Source organism: Salarias fasciatus, chromosome 19 (assembly GCF_902148845.1).
Source record: "Salarias fasciatus chromosome 19, fSalaFa1.1, whole genome shotgun sequence".
NCBI classification, from domain to species: domain Eukaryota; kingdom Metazoa; phylum Chordata; class Actinopteri; order Blenniiformes; family Blenniidae; genus Salarias; species Salarias fasciatus.
This window is the reverse complement of record NC_043763.1, coordinates 25,497,492-25,518,440: the sequence shown is the minus strand read 5'-3', so window position 1 is coordinate 25,518,440 and position 20,949 is coordinate 25,497,492. Positions and strand designations below refer to the sequence as shown.

The 20,949-nt window shown below is 49.2% G+C and overlaps 1 protein-coding gene across 2 annotated transcripts in view; it reads right to left on the bottom strand.

Annotated features, from left to right (window-relative positions):
* slc4a11 (solute carrier family 4 member 11) overlaps positions 1 to 20,949 on the bottom strand; it is a 95,939-nt gene that overhangs the window by 13,999 nt on the left and 60,991 nt on the right. For both annotated transcript variants that reach the window (XM_030116261.1, XM_030116262.1), the window contains 8 exons: positions 19,420 to 19,501; positions 16,744 to 16,867; positions 12,875 to 13,084; positions 7,704 to 7,788; positions 7,171 to 7,296; positions 5,560 to 5,673; positions 4,428 to 4,560; positions 3,428 to 3,501 (listed from right to left, as the gene is read on the bottom strand). In XM_030116261.1, coding sequence (XP_029972121.1) covers positions 3,428 to 3,501; positions 4,428 to 4,560; positions 5,560 to 5,673; positions 7,171 to 7,296; positions 7,704 to 7,788; positions 12,875 to 13,084; positions 16,744 to 16,867; positions 19,420 to 19,501 — 948 coding nt within the window. The remainder of the gene's footprint in view (positions 1 to 3,427; positions 3,502 to 4,427; positions 4,561 to 5,559; positions 5,674 to 7,170; positions 7,297 to 7,703; positions 7,789 to 12,874; positions 13,085 to 16,743; positions 16,868 to 19,419; positions 19,502 to 20,949) is intronic.

The following is a 20,949-nucleotide window of genomic DNA, read 5'->3' as shown; positions in this document are numbered from 1 at the left end:
TTCATTGGCTTCCAGTTGCAGCCAGAATCAAATTCAAATCTCTCCTCCTGGCTTACAAAACGCTTACAAGAACGGCTCCGGCCGACCTGGACTCCCTGATCCAGGTCTACTCTCCTTCACGCCCTCTTCGCTCTGCATGTGAGAAACGTCTGGAGCTTCCAGTCCAGCTCGGCTCTGAACCTCCAGCCAGACTCTTCTCCTCTGCTGTTCCCAAATGGTGGAACAAACTACCAGACTCTGGTTCTGCCGAGTCCCGTTCTACTTTAAGAGACAATTGAAGAGTCAATTGTTCAGAGAACACCGAGGGACTAATCTGACCCCACCTTTGGGGAACAATAGGTCAGGTGATCCAAAACCCAGCACTTATGTAGCACTGACTAAGTTGACCAAAAAAATAAATAAATAAGAGGGGGGGTAGTGGCTCCTCTTCTGCAACTTGATGGCAGCTCCCTCGACCAATCACACTTGAAGCAATTGAAGCATTTACTGATGGTTTCTTTCTTATGTCTGTATTCTTGCTTGTGTTGTACGTCGCTTTGGACAAAAGCGTCTGCTGAAGGAAACTGTAGAAGTGTCGAATATAATTCTGAATTACTTAATTCATAATAATCCAATCCTGAATAAAAAACACCCTGAACCAGACTGACTGCTTTGTGGCAATGAGGCTTCTGAGCAGTAAACTTGACATAACTTGTTTTTTTTGAATGTTGCCACCTTTCTAAGAAACACACATTTGTGAGATGAGCAGCAGAGTGTGATCTGAGACTGTGAAAAGCAAAAACTCAGAGAATTCAAATGAAAATCACTGAAAGAGGAAACGGCGCAGTGTCGTCTGCATGGAAGCTTGTTTTTATGTTTTCACACAGACTGAAGGTTACCAGACATGCTACTCAGGACTGGTTGAACTTGTGTTGCTTCTGATCAATGGAGGATGAATACGGCTGAACAATTTGACGACGCCGATCATGAAGCTGGGAGAAACACTTCCTCTTCCTCTTCTTCTTCATAGAAGTCTCTTAAATCTTTATGAGATCTTAAATGTGACTGAAGCCAGCAGCAAACGGCCATCAAAAAACTATTACCGCCGCTCGGGCTGTGACCAATACGGATAAAGACTAAATAAATTGAAGGAAAAAGCTTTACGGTGCGGTGAAATGCGGCGCGGCCGCCAGAGGCCGTAAATTGTGCAGATTGGAGGAAACTTGAGCGAGATAAATGTGAGTTACAGCTCCACACCGAATCCAATCAGCTGGGCCGTAAAACGGGAGACGAACTGCTGTTCTGGCTGCTTCTGGATGTGCGGCTCCTCATCCCAAAAAACAAAATAATCTAATCAGCAGATTCTCAGGCGGCGGCGCTGGAAGGAGCTGGCGAGGACGAGCCGGACGTGAAGCCGCGGCCTCACCGGGCTCGCACTGCAGATGTGATATAGGCCCCGCCCCCTTCTCCCACTGACACAAACGTCACGTGATTCTATTACCTGTCGCAGTGTAACCTCATTTATCAACAGAGCCTCCCAGCATGCTTTGCCGGTGGTCTGGAGAACTGCTGCGGCGCCACTTCTCCTCATCTGAGGACTGATAACGGTAAGAGAACGTCACGGTTCCCAGCGCTTCCTGTGGAGACGGACTTCGGTTTCAGAACGTTGCCGCGGACAAATGAAACTTTTCTGACTCGAAGACACAAAAACGATGTATTTCCACTTGAAACGTCACGAAAACGAAGCGTTGACGTGTTTCCTGTGGCTTCGATCAGGCTACTGGCTATCTAAAAGGTTTCCTTTCCCAGCATGCTTTGCTCTCTGCAGCATTTAACAAGCAAAAAAATACAAAATATTAAAATAAAGAGGATAAAATTTGTTTGAAAATGTACTGAAGAAAATAAAATGATGACTTTCATGCAGTACTGTAAAACCATAAAGATGAGTTTTTCTTCTTCAAAAAAGTTAGAAAGTCAAGCTTTAGCTCTTAATAGCTGCTGATGACCAGAGCTGACTGAACAATACGAAAACAATAAAAGTCTGTAACTCGATCCATAAACATGGAAGATGTGAGAAACTGTGCAGCTGAAAGATCTATTAGCTTCAATGCTAACAAACGCGCCGTAAAATGCTAGTACCGTTAGCATGTGGCTAACTGTGGCTGCTGAATCCTGTTTTCGAGTGTTTTCTGTGAAAACATCCAAGACACGTTTCATTCCAGCTTCTGCTGCTTGTCTGGAAACAAACACTGCAAGATTTCAGCGTTTTGCTGTTAAAACAAGTTGCGAGTGACATGAAACCCACAGCATGAACGACGAGTAGCGTCTGTCCCATAGACAGTAAATAAATGGACAGACCTTTCGTGACGTCACCCATAGAGTTCTCAACCGACGTTCTGAAGACGACAAGCAAGTCCAGCAGGACGTCTCCACATTGAATATTTGAAACCGGATGTAAATGTGATTGGTCCCGCCCGTCACGTGACCGCATCACGTGGACAGAGGAGGCACTGTGATAGGGCGATTTATGCAAAACTGTAACTCGTAATATAAAATCAGCAGATGATTTATGTGAAAATCAGAGTCTGGTGAAGCAGCAGGTTGTAGAAACTAGTGATAGAGACCAAAATATGTTCTGAAACCGGGCGCTTTATATGTTTATTTGCACTCTGAAAATTGGCATTTTTGAATGGGTTCCAATGAGATCGGGGCTCTTTTTGAAACCAGCATCATCGCCCCCTGCTGGAATTTCTCCGGAATTACAGATTTTTTGCACTTCCGCATTATCTTCATGATTTATGAGCGGAGGTTGGCGCCTGGTCTGTCCGAGGGCCGGGACGAGGAGCGGTGGAGAGGAGGGGGTTTGAACCGCCGCAGGATTGATTCAGCACGCTAAAGCTACACAGCAACGCAAACACTGATTAAACAGTGTGAAGAAATCCAGGTTCTCATCCCACCAGTCAGTCATTAGGCTCACGGTTGTAATTTCTTTTGTGAGTTTTATGGGAAATAATCCGGAGTCATTAGTTGAGAATGTGAGGGAATTCTGTCAGGCTTCACACTCAGATTAAAAAAATGGGGTTTGTTCTTCAACGAGTGCTCATTTTCTCTTCGACAGAAGGACAATAACATTGGGAAAAACACCACTCTGCAGCTTTTAATTACAAGCACTAAATGATTAGTGGAGATCTTATGACTGTCAGTCAGCAAACGAGTCTTCAGTTCAGCCGTAATCATCAGGAAGCCGCTCGCCGGAATCATAATCCCCGTTATGACAGCTCATTGTACGGAGCGCTGCAGCGCCGTCGCCTTCTCACAGCCTCAAATCACACTTTATCTGTCATGTTGGGCAGCAGCGGCGGCCCGATGAGTCACGAGCGGGACGCCAGACGGCGGCGGCGTAAACAAGCCGCTGAGCGAACAGGAGAGGAGAGGAGTGTGGACGTACTCTTCACCGTGCCTTTGACAGCGTCCACCACGAAGGCGATGGAGATGAAGAGGGCGATGACCTCCTCCGTCGACCTGCAAGACACAACACAACAAGACAGTGACTACTGGAGTTCCAGAAGGAGGGGGAAGATGCTCTATAGTCTGGATGTTAGAGGAGGAAGAAATTGTGTTAATAATTTAAAGTCAAAGAGTGACGTAATCACTTATTCTCTTAATCTCATTCCAGTGAAACATGAAAACACAGACAGCCTTAAAAATACATCAACTAAACCAAAACATTAAAACAATGCAAATGAGTGAGAGTTACTCCAACCTGGAGGTTTTTCCTCTGACATCTCAACCAGTTATTTCATAATTTTTCCAAAGAAAATCTGATTAACTTGATAATCTACAGAATTCTTCAAAGAATCCATTTCAAACATGGAGGTGCAATGAGCCGTGCTGGCAGGTCTGCAGATTCACCACGAGAAGCTTGTAAATCTAAAAATAAACTAGTAACTAGTAAACAAATTTTTAAAAATGGACTTATTGGAGTACTGGGATTAGAATAGAGAAACACTGCACACACTTCAACACAGAGGACCAAAAAATGAGTGTTAACATAGAATATAAATAGAATGTACGTCCCAAAAATGTAGGATTAAACAGTTTGGACTGAATCAACTGGACCAAAGGAGCCAAGAAAGAAAACCCAGAAGACAAGATGTGAAACTAAATTTGTGTGAAAAGCTTTCAGACATAAACGAACCAGGTTTTCTCTAAAAGTGTTTTTTTTTTTTTAAGAAACTCTGTACTGCAGAGTGGAAGTGATTGAAATCACTTTTCTTCTGAGAGAAAACAAAACTCAAGAACTGATTCAATACAGTGGATTGTACTGAGATGAAGGCAATTAAATTCAGATCAATCTCTGAGTGTGCGTGTGCGTGTGCGTGTGCGTGTGTGTGTGTGTGTGTGTGTGTGTGTGTGAGCGTGTGTGTGTGTGTGTGTGTGTGTGGCACCTCTTGAAGAGCTTCATGAGCAGGCTGACGTTGAAGATGCCTCCCAGGATGAGGAAGAGGCAGTTCCACAGGCCGATGCAGGCGTAGAACGCCGCGAAATCCAGATCGTAGTCGTCACAGATTCCTCGGATGACTGAGAGAAACACACAACGCCACGTCAGACACAACTAATGAACACACAGTAACACAACACAACAACACACGGCATCAGGACTTCACTCCATGTCAGAGGTGGAAGTCATTTCTCACTTTCTTACGGTGGCCCAGAAGGGCCAACAACACAACGCAGCAGCAACAACCACAACACAACAGCAGCAACAACCACAACACAACAGCAAGAAGCTACAACGTAACAATGAAAGTCACAACAACAGCAGAAAGCTACAACGTAAGCACGTAGCGGTTGTAGAACAATTCAGTTCAAATCAGCTTCATTCATTTATTCATATAGCGCCAAACACAACGTGGTCATTTCCAGGCTGCTTTTTCAGGTCTACTTCTAGTTTGACAAGATGATCAGGATCGTCTGGCTTCATAGATGTGTGTATCATCTGCATAACATGGAGGTTAACGGAGTGTTTCCTGATGATATTCCCTACAGGAAGCATGTAGAATGTGAAGAGTCCCAGGACAAACACCCTGTGGAACTCCATGTTTACATGTTTTGTTTCTGTGGGACAATATTTTTTGACGGACTACTTTGATAAAGTGAGAGTTCGTTGAAACACTGCCGCTCATCGCCTGTTATTAACGTGATTTCAGAGACCAGAAGTGTCGGTCACCATCTTGACACTATTGTCGCGTTGTTTCTGTGCGATGCTGTCAGGCATCTGGCCTCTCTTTCGCTCCGTCACAAATTGAAGTCCCCCGGAAACTAAACCTGTTTACTGTATTGTCAGAACAGAGGACATGGCTACGATGGATTAATTTAAGCTGTAACATTTAGATTTGTGTTTCTGTGAGTTAAACTGAGCAAACTGTAGAAAAAGCTGCTGTAAAGTCAGCTGAATGACCCTGATGCTCAGAAACAAAAGCCCCTGAAACCAAACACGATGAGGCAGACAGGGATTCCTGCCGTCCGTCCACTGGAGCGGCGCTCTGGCTGAACAGACCGCGGCGGAGGGAAGCCTACCGCTGATGAAGATGGCCAGAGGAGCCGTGGTGAGCGGGATGACCAGCGGCGAGCCGGCGAACAGCGAGTAGATGACGCCGCCGATGCTCTGGCCGATGATGGTCTTCCTCACATCTGGACGGAGAGACAGGAGACACGGGGGACGCGCTGCTCATTTTCATTTTCCTGGTCATGACTCCGAGCAGCCAGAGAGAAACCAGCAAAAACATCAGAATCCAGCTGTCTAAAACCTGAAGAGGGAAAAATCCGTCTCACTGATTCACCCTGAAAAGCAGAAAAAGTGACCAGAAAGCGTGAGGAGTGAAGGGTCTGTGTGGAATAAAGGATCGGTGTCTGATGATCACCCCTCTGTTATTATAATGAAGGAAAAAGGAAATATTCCAGAAAGTATCTCCTCCTTTCTAAAACACACTGTTGTCGCTGAAACAGGTGGAGTCACAGCTTCATTTCACTGATTTTAATTTCATGGCTCCACAACAAAAAAGATTCAGTGAATTTTCTTTGGAACCAAATAAAATTCATTCCATTTGATTAAAGTTAAGAGTCTTTATAGACACTGTGAATGCTGCACTGGTTACACATGAATCTGAATTTGTCTTTATGACAATTATAATAAAGATGTTTGTAATCAGTGGGTCCATCAGATGAATGTGACTTTCATCTTTATTTAAGATTAGATGAACGCCACTTTATCCACGTAAAGTCCGAAAACACACAACATGAAAACCGTTTTATGGAAGAAAAAACCGCAGAGTAACTAAACCTGAAGCTTTGGTAGTTCATTATTTCCTCTAATTCTCTGCTTTTGGTTGAGAGCTGCTCCGGGAGGGAAGCGCTGCAGAGCCAGACGCGTCTGAGGACCGGATTCACATTTCTAATGCAGACAAACACTTTTTCAAATTGATGCTAATTTTTCCCCGGCGTCTTAAGAGTAAATATGCTACTATATGCTAATAAATGGAAAATAATACCATTACAGTATCTGGAGGAAGCGTCTGCTGACTTGTGGATTCATTCTGACGTCTTTTAGCCAAAGTCGAAAAAGTTTTCTCACTTTTATCCTCCACTCAAAATGCAAATGAGAAAACATGAGAACGTAATCAGTTCAGGCTTGAAATGTTTGAAAATGTGTGTGAGAGTCCAGGAAGACTGGGGGGTGTTTCTGGAACAGTCCAGGCTCCGAACGCCGAAGGCGACGAAGACGAAGACGAAGGAAAACAAGTTCATCAAACTTTCATGCTTCAGCCGAACCGTCCGTTTCAGACAGTCTGCAGAATTTACTGACAGGACTTTTACATGGAAGACAGAGAACGCCCAGACTGAACCCCCAATCAGATAAACTCTTTAGCATGTAGCATGTAGCATGAATCGTTTCAGTTCTTCTGTTAAACGCAGTGATCATTTCAGACTGATGTCAAAAGTCAAGCAGGATTTTCTAAAGTGACGTCCAGAAGCTGCAGGATATCGATGAAGAGTGCGTCGTGCTGAAGGGAGACGAGCCGGCGGAGCTTCACGTTCTCCCCGAGCCTGAAACATGACCTCCGCCTCCGGTGTGCACGAGCTGAATCAATAACCGGTAAACGCCGGCGTCACGTGTCGGCGGCGCCTCACCGATCTCGCCGCGCGTGCTCTCGTCGTTGAGCGAGCCGAACGCGATGGCGGGCAGCAGGATGGCGATGTAGAGGAAGATGGCCGTGGTCATGTACTTCAGCAGGGTCTTGTTGCTGCCGACGATCCCTGAGGGGAGACAGACAGACAGACACAGGACTCACGCTCAGCGCAGGAGGCTCGCCACTTTCATACGACCACGGCGGAAACGTGAGCGGCGAGCGGCGAGGAACAGCCAGGCCGGCCCCACGCCGCTCCCACCCTGGAGGAACTGCCTCTGGAGCCAAACCCTTTAACTGGGCTCTAATGAGATCAGAGTGATTCTGGTCCTGTGACCTTCATCAGACGACGATGATGATGATGATGATGATGAAGATCATCTGCTGACCCTCACATGACTGGAACCAGCCGATGTGGTTCCAGCGGCAGACTCCTCCACGCCGCCACTTAAAAGCTACACTGTGAGGCTCCAGCGCCAGAGGTCAGAGGTCACGTGGCGAGGACGGGGGGGGGGGAGGCCTGACGGCCCTGCCTACCGTCTGTGAAGTCCGAGGGGTAGAAAGGCAGTCGGCGGCGCAGGTCCTCGTAAATCCCCCGGCCGGCCCTGAAGAAGTCCTGACACTGCGGAGAGAGGTCAGAGGTCAGAGGTCAGAGCTGCTGCTGCTCCTGCAGCGGCGGCGAGGAAACAAGGCTCAAACGCAAAAAACATCAAATCTGCTTCACTCACGTTTCACCATGAACAGACAGAAAGTCTCACTTCTCGCTCATCAGACGACACGCGAAGAAATATCAATATAGAAAAATTATCAACTTTTTCGGGAAAATTTCAAAGGATGAAAAAATATAAGATTTGAAAAAAAAATCTAATGTTGATCAAATTTGTAAACATATTCAACCTGTCATTCTCAATTCTGAATTCAGATTTTTTTAAACAAAGTAATTTTTTTATGAAAACATCTATTTTGATAACTCTTAATGAAAAAATATAAAGAATTGATTTACTTTATTTTAACTTAAAATAAAAATCACTATAAGTATATTTGTTTTTTGTTCTGAACAAAATAAGTTGAACAAAAAAGTCACATTTTTCTAAAAAGATATTTGAAAATACTTTTGACTACTTTTAATTAATTTTCTTTTTTAATTTTTAACATAACAAGTGATAAATTAAATTTTGCATAAAAAAGGAAAACAAAGTTTTTATAATGAAAAATAGTCATAAAGTTTTCTTGACTTGATTCTATGTGATCCACGACCTGAACATTGCACCAAAGCTTCAAACTTTATTTTTCAGCAGCAGAGTGTCTGACCGTCAGTGAGACCTTTTGACCTTCAATACATCTGAAATGCTAAAATCTTGAAGGTTTTCAACAAAAGAAAAATTGTTTTTCATGAAGACGTTTCTTGAAAAATATTCACCAAATTCAATATTTAATAAACCACAATCTTGCCAGTTAAGATATTTCTATGTGAATCGAATTCACTTAAAAAAAAAACAAAAAAGCAAAACTGAAATTACGAGAAGGGATTTCCCCTCATTTGCATTTTTTCTACTTTCCACTTTCACTTTCTTCCATATCGTGTTTTTCCTGCTTTAATGGACCTAAACATTTCCCAGTCAGTCGCATTACAAACTGTGAACAAACTGACAGCTGCTGCATTAGTAGTTTCATGCCTTGCTCAAGGACACGGAAGGATCCGGACTGCGGGCAGCTGTAACCATCCTGCAGCATCCTGGAGGGACAGTTTGGAAAAACTCCCAGAATGCTACAGCTGGAGGAGGAGCTTCTGGATTTTACAGAAGAAGGTTTCATTGAAACTGACTGTGCGTTGAGACTGAAGATATTTCAGGTGCGAATTGATCGGTTTGGTTAAAATATCTTCACTTTCTTTACGTTCACTTTGTGTCAGAATAAAGAAAAACTTCAAAATGAGTCTCCACATGGTTGTTTATCTGTTTATCTGGGGACGAACTTCTGGAGTTTAAAGACGAGGAGAAAGACTTCATGAAACTCTGACATGTTTCAGAACTTCCTCCAGCAACAAGTCGACCTGAACGGACAAGAAAGACGGAAAAGATCCACAAAAAGTCCAAACACTGAGAAGAAAGTCCACAGGTAAGAGTCCCGGGGAGCCAGCTGAGGAAAGGCCTGCACCTCCAAACCCAAGAACTGTGAAAACAGAAACCAGGAAGAATGCAAACCGCGAATCGCTGCACGGCGGGACATTAATATTACAGCATGAATTCATCCCAGCTCTGGGAAACACGCTCAATATTTAATCCCAATGAAAACAAACCAATACTGGGAGCTATTTTCCTCAGGGACAATCTCAAGCCGGGTCTGCTGGATTTTAAGACAGAAAGATAGAAACTGCTGCGAGTGAACCAGATGAAGCTGCGAGACTGAGGGATGAAAAAAGGCGTGTAGAAAGGAGCAGGATCGCCGTGAAAAAGAAAACGCTCCGTTCCAACACCCGGCACGCCAGAGCTGCAAACCTCAGCTTGGAAAGTAAAAGAGGAGCCGGCTGGAAGCAGGGCTGCTCGACAGGAAGTCAGGTGTGCAGCTCCGCTCTGGCTTCCTGGGCTGATCCGAACGTTTCCAATCAGCAGGAGGGAATTTGATCCGATGAATCCGGTTTCAGAAGGCTGAGCTGGATCCACCACTGAACCAGCGGCGCCGCCACATTTCACTCAACACCACCGCCCAACTGGAAAACTCGCCAAACGTCGATGAAAAGCCGGAGTCTTCCTGGACGAGGAGACGTGTTGAAGCTGGAGCTTTAAATCCGTGACTCTCACAGAACACAGTATGTAACGGCTGATGGTGAGAAACCCTGCTGGAGTTCCTCAGGGCTCCATCCCAGGCCCTCCATTATTTCCTCTATCAGCAGCCAGATGTTCCCCTGGACGAGCTAAACGCTCCCGTTCCTCCTCCTCAATAACAGAGTCGTGTCGCAATTAAATAGCAATTAAAACAACCAGATGAACGGCGGGTCGGCCATTTTGAAAGACATCCTGAATCTCCCATGATCCTTGGTTTTCCTGGTTATTGTTTTGGGGTTTTAGGGTTCACATTCATGACTGTGGTTAATCTATCGCTTTCTCAGCGCCTTGACCTGAAACCACTTCGAATGTTCACCTATTGACTGATTATTGATGCTAAACTAGCGACCAGCTAGCGGTTCCGTTGGGAGGATCGGACTGGGAACACTTCCTGTTCCCGTCCAGAGGCTCTGATGTGGGGAAGTTGTGGTTTTAATGAATTAGCAGCTCTGTATTGATGACCTGCCAGACGTCTGTTTGAGGCTGAATGTCTTGTAATGGTGAGGTGAATTCCAAGGCTGTGGGTTGAAAACCACTGAAGTCTGTTTGTGAGGCGAAGTCAGAAAGACGTCTCGAATTTTGTCTTCTGGTCAGAAAAAATCAACGGTACGAAAACGCCAAGGCTCCAGCGAAGTGGCGAAGGCGCCGGTGTTTCCACCGGGCCGCTCCCAAAGCGAGGCCGGCGGCGGCGGATTGATGGAACGCCGCCGTCTGCAGCAGCGGCAGGAGGAGGAACAACAACTCTGACTGACAGCCGTTTCTTTAAAGATGTTAAAAAAAGGCATGAAGTGCTTCTTGAAAGAGGAGCTTTCAGGTTCCAGCAGACGGGAGGTGAATCGGCTGCCCTGATTGAGCTTATTAAGGGAATTATCCAATTAGCCGGCGTTTCATTTTCTTGTTGAACATGGCGTTAAATGGAGCGAGCGGCAGGAGGGGCGGCGGGGAGAAGCTCCTGGGAAAATCATCCCCGTCTCATTTGTCACCCGAAAGAGGTTTGATGGTTTTGGCAGAACAAAGAAATTTAACTGAACGTAAACAACATGAAAACAAACAGCAGCAGAAACGTTTCCTGGTTTGTTTTCTCTGAAGCGGCAAGCGGCGAGCGCTCAGCCGTCAAATCCCCGACAACACGGATCCGTTCATTATGACCACGCCGGGTGTGTGTGTGTGTGTGTGTGTGTGTGTGTGTGTGTGTGTGTTCTGGCTCAGGTTGGACAAACAATGGTCTCGGGGAGGAATTACAGTCCACCTGTTTGCCATTTTCTCTGAACGGTCGATGGAGTGAAGCCACAGAAACACCGGAGCGCCGTTCCAGATCCGGCTGAGGAGGCAGATCGGCCCGACGACCTGCTCTGCTGTCGGTTCCACCGGCTCCAACGAGTCGCCTCTCCTCCCGCCTCTCCTCCTCCCTCCATCCCTCTTCTCCTCCCTCCATCCCTCTCCTCCTCCCGCCTCCCCTCCTCCCTCCATCCCTCTCCTCCTCCCTCCATCCCTCTCCTCCTCCCTCCATCCCTCACCTCCTCCCTCCATCCCTCTCCTCCTCCCTCCATCCCTCTCCTCCTCCCTCCATCCCTCTCCTCCTCCCTCCCTCTCCTCCTCCCTTCATCCTTCTCCTCCTCCCTCCATCCCTCTCCTCCTCCCTCCCTCTCCTCCTCCCTTCATCATTCTCCTCCTCCCTCCCTCTCCTCCTCCCTCCATCCCTCTCCTCCTCCCTCCATCCCTCTCCTCCTCCCTCCATCCCTCTCCTCCTCCCTCCCTCTCCTCCTCCCTTCATCCTTCTCCTCCTCCCTCCATCCCTCTCCTCCTCCCTCCCTCTCCTCCTCCCTTCATCATTCTCCTCCTTCCATCCCTCTCCTCCTCTCTCCATCTCCTCCTCCCTCCATCCCTCTCCTCCTCCCTTCATCCTTCTCCTCCTCCTCCATCCCTCTCCTCCTGCCTCCATCCTTCTCCTCCTCCCTCCATCCTTCTCCTCCTCCCTCCATCCCTCTCCTCCTCCCTCCATCCCTCCATCCCTCTCCTCCTCCCTCCATCCCTCTCCTCCTCCCTCCATCCCTCTCCTCCTCCCTTCATCCTTCTCCTCCTCCTTCCATCCCTCTCCTCCTCCCTCCATCTCCTCCTCCCTCCATCCTTCTCCTCCTCCCTCCATCCCTCTCCTCCTCCCTCCATCCCTCTCCTCCTCCCTTCATCCTTCTCCTCCTCCTCCCTCCCTCTCCTCCTCCTCCCTCCCTCTCCTCCTCCCTCCCTCCCTCTCCTCCTGCTTCCATCCCTCTCCTCCTCCCTCCCTCTCCTCCTCCCTCCATCTCCCCCTCCCTCCCGCCTCTCCTCCTCCCTCTATCCCTCTCCTCCTCCCTCCATCCCTCTCCTCCTCCCTCCATGTGTGTGTGTGTGTGTGTGTGTGTGTGTGTGTGTGTGTGTGTGTGTGTGTGTGTGTGTGTGTGTGTGTGTGTGTGTGTGTGTGCCGGGGTTCTGACAGGACTGTGAGGGATGTAAGGTCATTTGGCCGCTGAGGAGGCCTGGCAGGAGCTCATGCTGATTGATTAGTGGGACCAAAAGCTGGAGGAGTCCAGTCAGGGGAGTGAGGAAGAGGAGGAGGAGGAGGAAGAGGAGGAGGAAGAAGAGGAAGAGGAGGATGCACAGACCGGACTGGAGATTGGGAAAAAATATGGAGGACAGAAAACAAAAACCTGTTCCTGAATCAGAAGTGAGACCATGGTGAAGAACCTGTGACGTTCCGGTTCGTCTGGTTCTGCAGTTCAGTCTGTTCAGACTCTTCAAACGACTGGATTTGGGGATTGATGTCTTTTCCCACTGAGTATCGCGGTGACGGACCAAGCTGCCCCCGCTCCGACCCCCCGGCCCCCCGGCCCCCCCGGTCTGCGGTACCTTGAGGGGCTTGTGGCTGCGGGGGTCCGTCTCCTCCTTCCCCAGGACGATGGGCTGCTGGTTGGTGGCCGTCAGCTGGTGCCTCTGGAACACCAGCGCCTCCTTGAACTCCTCCTGCGTCTTGGTCTCCAGCAGCTTCTGCCGGAAGGAGATGTCGGAGAAGAGCGTGGCGAACGTCCGGCCCAGCTCCATCGCCGTCTTGGTGCTTTTCTGGGAGAGAAAATCAAAGATCAGATGGTTCTGCACTGAAACACACTTTATTCCACTTCAGTCTTTCTTATATTTTACGTGTTGAAATCACAATAAAGACATGTTTCGTTTCTTTGTTAATTAATCAACACTCCTGGCGTTTAATGTTCAATTAATGAGATGCAGTTCCGGCTTGTACCACTAGGTGGTGCAGGGAGCATGTGAGTTATTTGTCATGATGACGGTAAGAAAGATAAAACTACAAAGTTTAAATCTGATGATCGCTGATCTACACTGACTCACTAGCGCCACCTAAAGCTCAAAACCTGCACTTTGCACCTTCAACCCTTCACTGAAAACGAAATGAGCTGCTTATGGGCGAGGGCAGAGGCCGCCCTGGACAGGTGGAGGACTGTAGGAGGGCGGGTGGAGGACGGGGTCCACCCTTAGAGCCCCCAGTTAACCTCACAGCATGTTTCTGGACGGTGGAAAGGAGCCGGAGACACATGGGGGAGAAGAACATGCAAACTCGACACAGAAAGGCCTGATCGGGAATTGAACCCAGGACCTTCTTGCTGTGAGGGAAGAGAGCGAATCACTGCTAATCACAAAATGTTGCAAAAACAATGAAATCACATGTTAGGTGAGTTGTTTTCCTCCACATGCAGCTTCATGACTTCACTTCTCATTAATGTGATGATTTGATCAACATTCACAGAAATTCTGATGTTTGCAGCTTTTATTGAATAGAAAAGTCAAACTTTACCAAACTAGAAAAGTCTCACTCTGATTTAGGGGAGTTTTTTTTTTTTTTTTTACACTACTCATGAAACCTTATTTCAAATCTAAATTAAAGTGAAAATCAATGTTCTTGTGCCAGAATGTGTTTAAGCTTCCAAACTTCTGAGATCCTGAAAGTCAAACAGCTGCAGAAGAATCCTGGATCCAAACCAGCAAACCGGACCGGCCCGAGGATTCAAGTCTCCAGAGGGGAAGCCACCAGAGGATACTGGCAGGGGTCAGGGGTCAGGGGTCAGAGGTCAGGGGGCAGCAGAGCAGGGCTAAGACGGTGAGGTGACGGAGTGAGGTGGTGAACTGGTGACAGGGTGAGCTGGTCCTGGCAGGCTGTCAGGGTTTCCAGCAGGGAGTCATACAGACTCTCCAGATAGTGACAGGGTGAGGTGGTGACAGGGTGAGGTGGTGACAGGGTAAACTGGTGACAGGGTGAGGTGGTGACAGGGTGAACCGGTGACAGGGTGAGGCGGTGACAGGGTGAGGCGGTCCTGGCAGGCTGTCCGGGCCTCCAGCAGGCCTCTCGCCGTCTCACAGACTCTCCAGATGGTGACGGAGACTCTTGGGGCTCGGCGTTCAGCAGCAGCTGCAGTAAACAGAGTTTCTAAAGCCGTTAAGCTTCCTGCTCTGATCGCTGAGCTGAAGGAGGAATTGTGGGTAATCTAGAGGATCCAGGTCCCGGACGAGGACCTGATGGCTCCGTCAGGATCCACAGGAGCAGCAGTGGCTCCAGGTCTGACGGCTTCAGCCACGGTACAACCACAACCTACCACAGCCGACCAATCAGCTGAGGGACAGAGGAGCCTTCTCTCACAGCCGGCAGTCCTACACCGACTCACCCTGTCACGACCGTTCAGTCTGTCACGTCAAACAGTCTGCGGCGTCAGAGACTTCAGTGGATCAATATTCCATCCATTAATGTTATAAAGACACAGTCCAAGCATGTGATACCGCTGCGAGCCACAAGGTGGCGCAGGAACCCTCTGAGTTCAGTGAGAAAGATGAAAACAACCCAGCCTGAAGCTGACGGAGGCCGGATCGTCTGCTCGCCTGTGCTTTCACCGGTCGACTCACTGAAACCGACTCTGCGGCTGGAGATTCGTTTCCTGATCGCTTCCTGCTCGGTTCCCAGTATGACTTCCTGTGTGACGGCCGTCCCTGTCTGCAGACGTTCTGCAGACGTTCTGCAGACGTTCTGCAGACGTTCTGCGCTCCATCGCGGTGATGAGCGCATGAACGTCTGGTTTTACATTCTCTGGTTATTCTGAAAGGTTGAGGAGTTCAGGTGAATTCAGGATGAAACTCCAGCAGCTCAAATCCAATAAAAACAAAGCTGCAGGAGTTTCCGTAGGGCGGGGCTAGGGTGAGGGCGGGGGCGAGGGCAAGGGCGGGGGCGAGGGTGGGGGCGAGGGTGAGGGTGAGGGCGGGGCTAGGGTGAGGGCGGGGGCGAGGGTGGGGGCAAGGGTGAGGGCGGGGCTAGGGTGAGGGCGGGGGCGGGGGTGGGGGCAAGGGTGAGGGTGAGTGCGGGGCTAGGGTGAGGGCGTGGGTGGGGGTGAGGGTGAAAGTGAGGGCGAGGGTGAGGGCAGGTGAGAGGGTGAAGGAGAGGGCGAGGGTGAGGGCAGGTGAGAGGGTGAAGGAGAGGGCGAGGGTGAGGGCCGCTGTCAGGTGTGAGTTTAACTCGCTGAATAAAGACGAAGACAAGCACTTTCCCGTTAAAGGTCAGGCCTGTTCGGCACATTCAATCTGAGCAGAGAGAAGAATTTAAGAAAAAACGCTCCTAAACAGTGTGTGATGGACGGGTCCACCCCACCACACACACACACACACACACACACACACACACACCAGAGAAACCCCGCTTATCACTATGATCCCAGACCCTTCTAGACTCGGTCTGGACGAAGCAGGGTAACGGAGACGTAGCGGCGCTTCACGTTCACTCGGGGCTCAGATTAATGTCTGGGAGACGGGATGGAGGCGCTGCAGGCTCTGCAGACAGGAACTGACACAAACCGGCCTGCATGCTGGACACAAACAGAAAAAGACGGCGGAGGAAGGCCTGGAAACCGGAGAAACAAACAAACAAACAACAGAAGATGTAACGCAGTCGGTCCAGGCATCGCTGATTCCCAGGATCCCCCGGGAAAGACAGAGTGGGGGGGGGGGGGGGCGGCACTCAGAGCCATCTGAAGACACCAGCAGGCACGTGTGTGTGTGTGTGTGTGTGTGTGTGTGTGTGTGTTGGGGGGTTTTGCAGGACATGTGACCCTCTCCAGGCTCTTCACAGTCTCAGGAAAACGCTGCGACCCGACACACACTCGTGCCCACGCCGGGAAGCCGGCGGCTCTTCAGCTGATCTCAGGTCAGCTGATCTCAGGTCAGCTGATCTCAGGTCAGCAGCTCCAGCCTTTTAATCACAGTTATTTAACAAAATGAAAGTCAGAATCCAGCCTTGAAGCGAGCGGCTCGTCGTAAAGACGCGGTTCGTCCCGCAGTGTCTGATTCAGAACCATCTGAGAACCAAAACTCTTCAAACGCCTGAACGATGATTTTAAAGGATTCTTTAAACTATTTATGGAATGAAGACGAGACAAAATGACGCTGCTGCTCCATAAACGCCACTGAGCATGACTTTAACACATGATCATGACGTGCAGAGGTTTCTCTCAAACTGAAACAGTGCTGAAGACGTTCAGAGCCGCAGCCTGAAGAAATGAAGCTGCTGTTTGTGTTTCAACAGGATTCTTCCTGATCTGAGATCAGCCTCGTCCTGGACGCTCCAGAGGAGGAGCTGTGGTCAGTGACACACCACAGACATGTGAGCCCCCCCGGGGAGGGGCTGAAGGGGGGGTGGCAGGGGGGTGGCGGGGGGGCGGAGCAGCACTCACCATCTTCAGCGGGGCCAGGATCAGGATGACGTAGCGAACCTCGCAGCAGTTCTCCCCCCAATTCTGAGGCCTCTCAAGGCGGGAGATGCAAACGTGACGCCGCTGGAGGTGCTTGACGTTACAGCTGGAGGAGGAGGAGGAGGAGGAGGAGGAGGAGGAAGAGGAGGAGGAAGAGGAGTAGGAAGAAGAGGAGGAGGAGGAGGAGGAGGAGGAGGAGGAGGAAGAGGAGGAGGAGGAGGAAGAGGAGGAGGAAGAGGAGGAGGAGGAGGAGGAGGAGGAAAAGGAGGAGGAAGAGGAGGAGGAGGAGGAGGAGGAAGAGGAGGAAGAGGAGGAGGAGGAGGAGGAGGAGGAGGAGGAGGAGGAAAAGGAGGAGGAAGAGGAGGAAGAGGAGGAAGAGGAGGAGGAAGAGGAGGAGGAAGAGGAGAGGAGGAGGAGGAGGAGGAGGAGGAGGAGGAGGAGGAGGAAAAGGAGGAGGAAGAGGAGGAAGAGGAGGAGGAGGAAGAGGAGGAGGAAGAGGAGGAGGAGGAGGAGGAGGAGGAGGAGGAAGAGGAGGAAGAGGAGGAAGAGGAGGAGGAGGAAGAGGAGGAGGAAGAGGAGGAGGAGGAAGAGGAGGAGGAAGAGGAGGAGGAGGAGGAGGAGGAGGAGGAGGAAGAAGAGGAGGAAGAAGAGGAGGAAGAGGAGGAGGAAGAAGAGGAGGAGGAGGAGGAGGAGGAGGAAGAGGAGGAGGAGGAGGAGGAGGAGGAGGAGGAGGAGGAAGAGGAGGAGGAGGAGGAGGAGGAAGAGTTTTCATAAATGTCAACCCCTCACCTCACCAGCAGCACCACTCATTTCCATAGATTAACCTCATTTCTCTGCTCCAACACACACACACACACACACACACACACACACACACACACACACACACACACACACACACACACACACACACACACACACACACCTTGTGTTTTGTGCATGAAATCCTTGGGTTCGGCTCGTTCTGAGCTTCACCTCCACCTGGAGTCATAAATAAATGTTTTTTCTGCTTCGGCTCGTCTGAAAGTCTGATTCTCTGAACTCGGAGTGAAAATACGTCTCCGGTAATCTGCAGTTGGATCCTCTGGTCTGATAAACACAGATGATCGGCTACGAATCGACTTCAGCAGTTTACTTCCTGTCACTTTGCTGCAGTTCTCTTCAAATCGATCTGGGAAAAAGAAAAGTGTCAAAACGATAAAACACTGAAGACGTTCCTGAATCTGGGAATCGTTCCACGACGCTGAGCTGAGCTGAATATTCAGGAGGTCGTCCTGCTCTCCAGGATCGCTGCTTGTTTACGTTCTCCGTACATTAAAGATGAAGGACGCCTGCTTCAGCGCCGCTCCACCTCTCATTCCCCTGCTTCCTCCTCCATGACACTCCGAGCTGCTGTGCTGATTGCATAAAGAGATTTAATAATGCATCGCCTTGATCAGGTTACAGAGAGATTCCAATTGCTCCATTTCTACTTTGCAGTTTTAATATTTTCCTTTTATTAATACAAATGTCATTCCAGAGCCGGAACACACACCACATGCGCCGAGCTGGGACGGTACGGATTCACATCAAACGGTTTATTGTGTTTTATCGGCTCACTTACTGCATGTTAGAACCATTAATCAGATATTTTACAGGAATGCAGACATGATGAAGAACGAACGGGGACTCATAAATCACTGTATGTGATATGAAGCTGAGCATAATGAAACTGAGAAGCTTTAAATTCAAGGACATTTTCAAGGTCAACGTGATGCGAAGCGACGTTGCGCTGGCTGTGCATCAAATAAGAGAACACACACGACGCCGTGTGTGTTGGACGGCGGAGAGCAGGTCTGGGCGATCCTCTCCCTCCACTTTGACCTTCACTTGACCTCTATCTGCCTCCTTTACAGGCCGGCCGAGCCGTAATTACGAGCCGCTCCTCCCGCTGTGACCTGAATGGAAATGTGCCGCTTCGGCGTCTTGCTGGATAAAACTTGCTGCATTTCAAACGTTGATGAAACCCGAGAAACGAACCGTCTTCACGAAAGATTCACGACAGGAGTCTTATTTACCTTCAGTCTGTGTTCTCAGGCTTCCACTCATTAGTGATGGTTATATAGTTACAGTTACCACTAACCAGCCGACCAACTAACCAACACTGACACGTTCCAGAAAGCAGGTCTTTAGATTATGTTAATGATCAAAGTAACCAGAAAGTAACTTAAATAAATAGATAAAAATAAACGACTGATCCTCATTACTACTCATTACTTAGGAAATTGGAGGATTTAGTAGTTAATTAAAATAAAAAGTAGAAATAGAGAGTTACTTTGGAATAACTCTACAATCAAAAGTAAGAATGCTCTAAAGTCTGATGTTAGAGGAGGAAGACGCTCGATAAGCTAAAGCTTGTTACAGTGAGACATCTTTCCTGTCAGGACTTCAGAAGGAGTTCAGAATGAATGAGCTGCTCGTCGTCCAGTAAACAGGAGTTTAGTGAAACAGCAACAGCTTCCGCTGCTCATCGCTTAAGTTTTGAATAATGCTAAAGCTAAAGCTAGCAGTCAGTGAGACTGAGAGACAGACGGTAACAGTGAATGCATGCTACATCTCACACACACACACACACACACACACACACACACACACACACACACACACACACACACTCACAGGATGCAGAGCCAGGACTGCTGGTACTGGACTCCGGTGGCGGTGGCCGTCACTCCCTGGATGGTCTCTGACAGCAGGTGAACTGTGGGGCGAAGCACAGGAGTCAAACACACACCAGGTGAAGAGCCCCTCACACACACATGGACACACACACACACTCACACACACACGGACGGACACACACACACACACACGCCGAGCGGCATGCCGTGTGTTTCCAGGTTTGCATGTTATCCCTTTCTATCAGCCGAATCTCCACAGTTTGAACCTGGCTTCACCTGGCCGAGCCAAGCTTCCCCGTGCGGCGTCGACATCAGCAGTGCCGCACGGGAACGCCGGCTGCTCGCCGCCGCCGCGCCGCCAGACGCCACTTTGTGACACGCTAATAAGGGATATCCATCCAGACACCACTGCTCATGATCACAGATGAGGAACGACAATGGAGCCATCACAGACGGCAGTGGGAGGAGGCATCGTGAAGACCAACAAACAAACAATCAAACAAACAAACAAACAAACAAACAAACAAACAAACAAACAAACAAAGGAGGATGAAACCGCGACAGTCCGGTGATCTCCGTCAACTCATCGGTACGAGCGTCAGAGTCAGGAACACCGCTCACAGCTGACATTCAGCTCAGGAAGAACGAAATACAGAGCAGGCGTGGTGATTCGCTGAGGACGGGAAGGTAGAATGACACACACACACACACACACACACACACACACACACACACACACACACTCACACACTCACACACACAGTGACTGCAGACCTGCCTGACAGAATCCTCCAGTAAATCCACTGAAAATGCGGAAAATGAAAAGCGGCCGGATCCGTCCATCGACCCCGACGATCAGAACTGAGACATGAAGCTACAGGATGAGGTGAAGAAAGACGGACTTGATTTTTAGAAAGAAAACTACCACATTTAACGTTTTTCTCATTTCCGCTTTTCAGGAAAACAAAGAGAAAAACGGCGAATTAAATCAGCAAACGTCCAAACAGCCATAACATTAAGACCATCGTCGCTGGTGCTTCCAGCAGAGGCGGCGACCTCGGGCGTCCGTCACCCTCCGTCTGGACGTCTGTCCTTCTTTAACCCTCAGCATCAACATCCTGTTCCCTCCACGCCAACCAGCCGGCGCCACGATGGAGAGACGGGTCCGAGGCAGAGCAGCGGTCTTAATGTTTCGGCCGACGGCTGCTGGGATCGGACCGGCTGGGTTCATGTCTCTGTGAATGACAGCCTCGCCCGCCGTGAACCTCGGCGGCCGCCATGTTTACACATCAGCCGTCATTAAACACTGTGTGGAGGAAGGAGGCTCATTACTCCGACAGCAGGAATCTCCCCGCCGGGGGGGGGGCAGCTCATCAGCTGTGAGAACATTGCAGGCTGGAGATGTTCGGTATGGCGAGCGGCGGCGCCGACCATCATTTCCATATCGCCGTGATTTTCCCTCCGTCTCTACGTCTGTCCGGCTTTGTCTTTCTTTCTCTCCATCACTCGTCTTTTCTCTCCCTCGGCC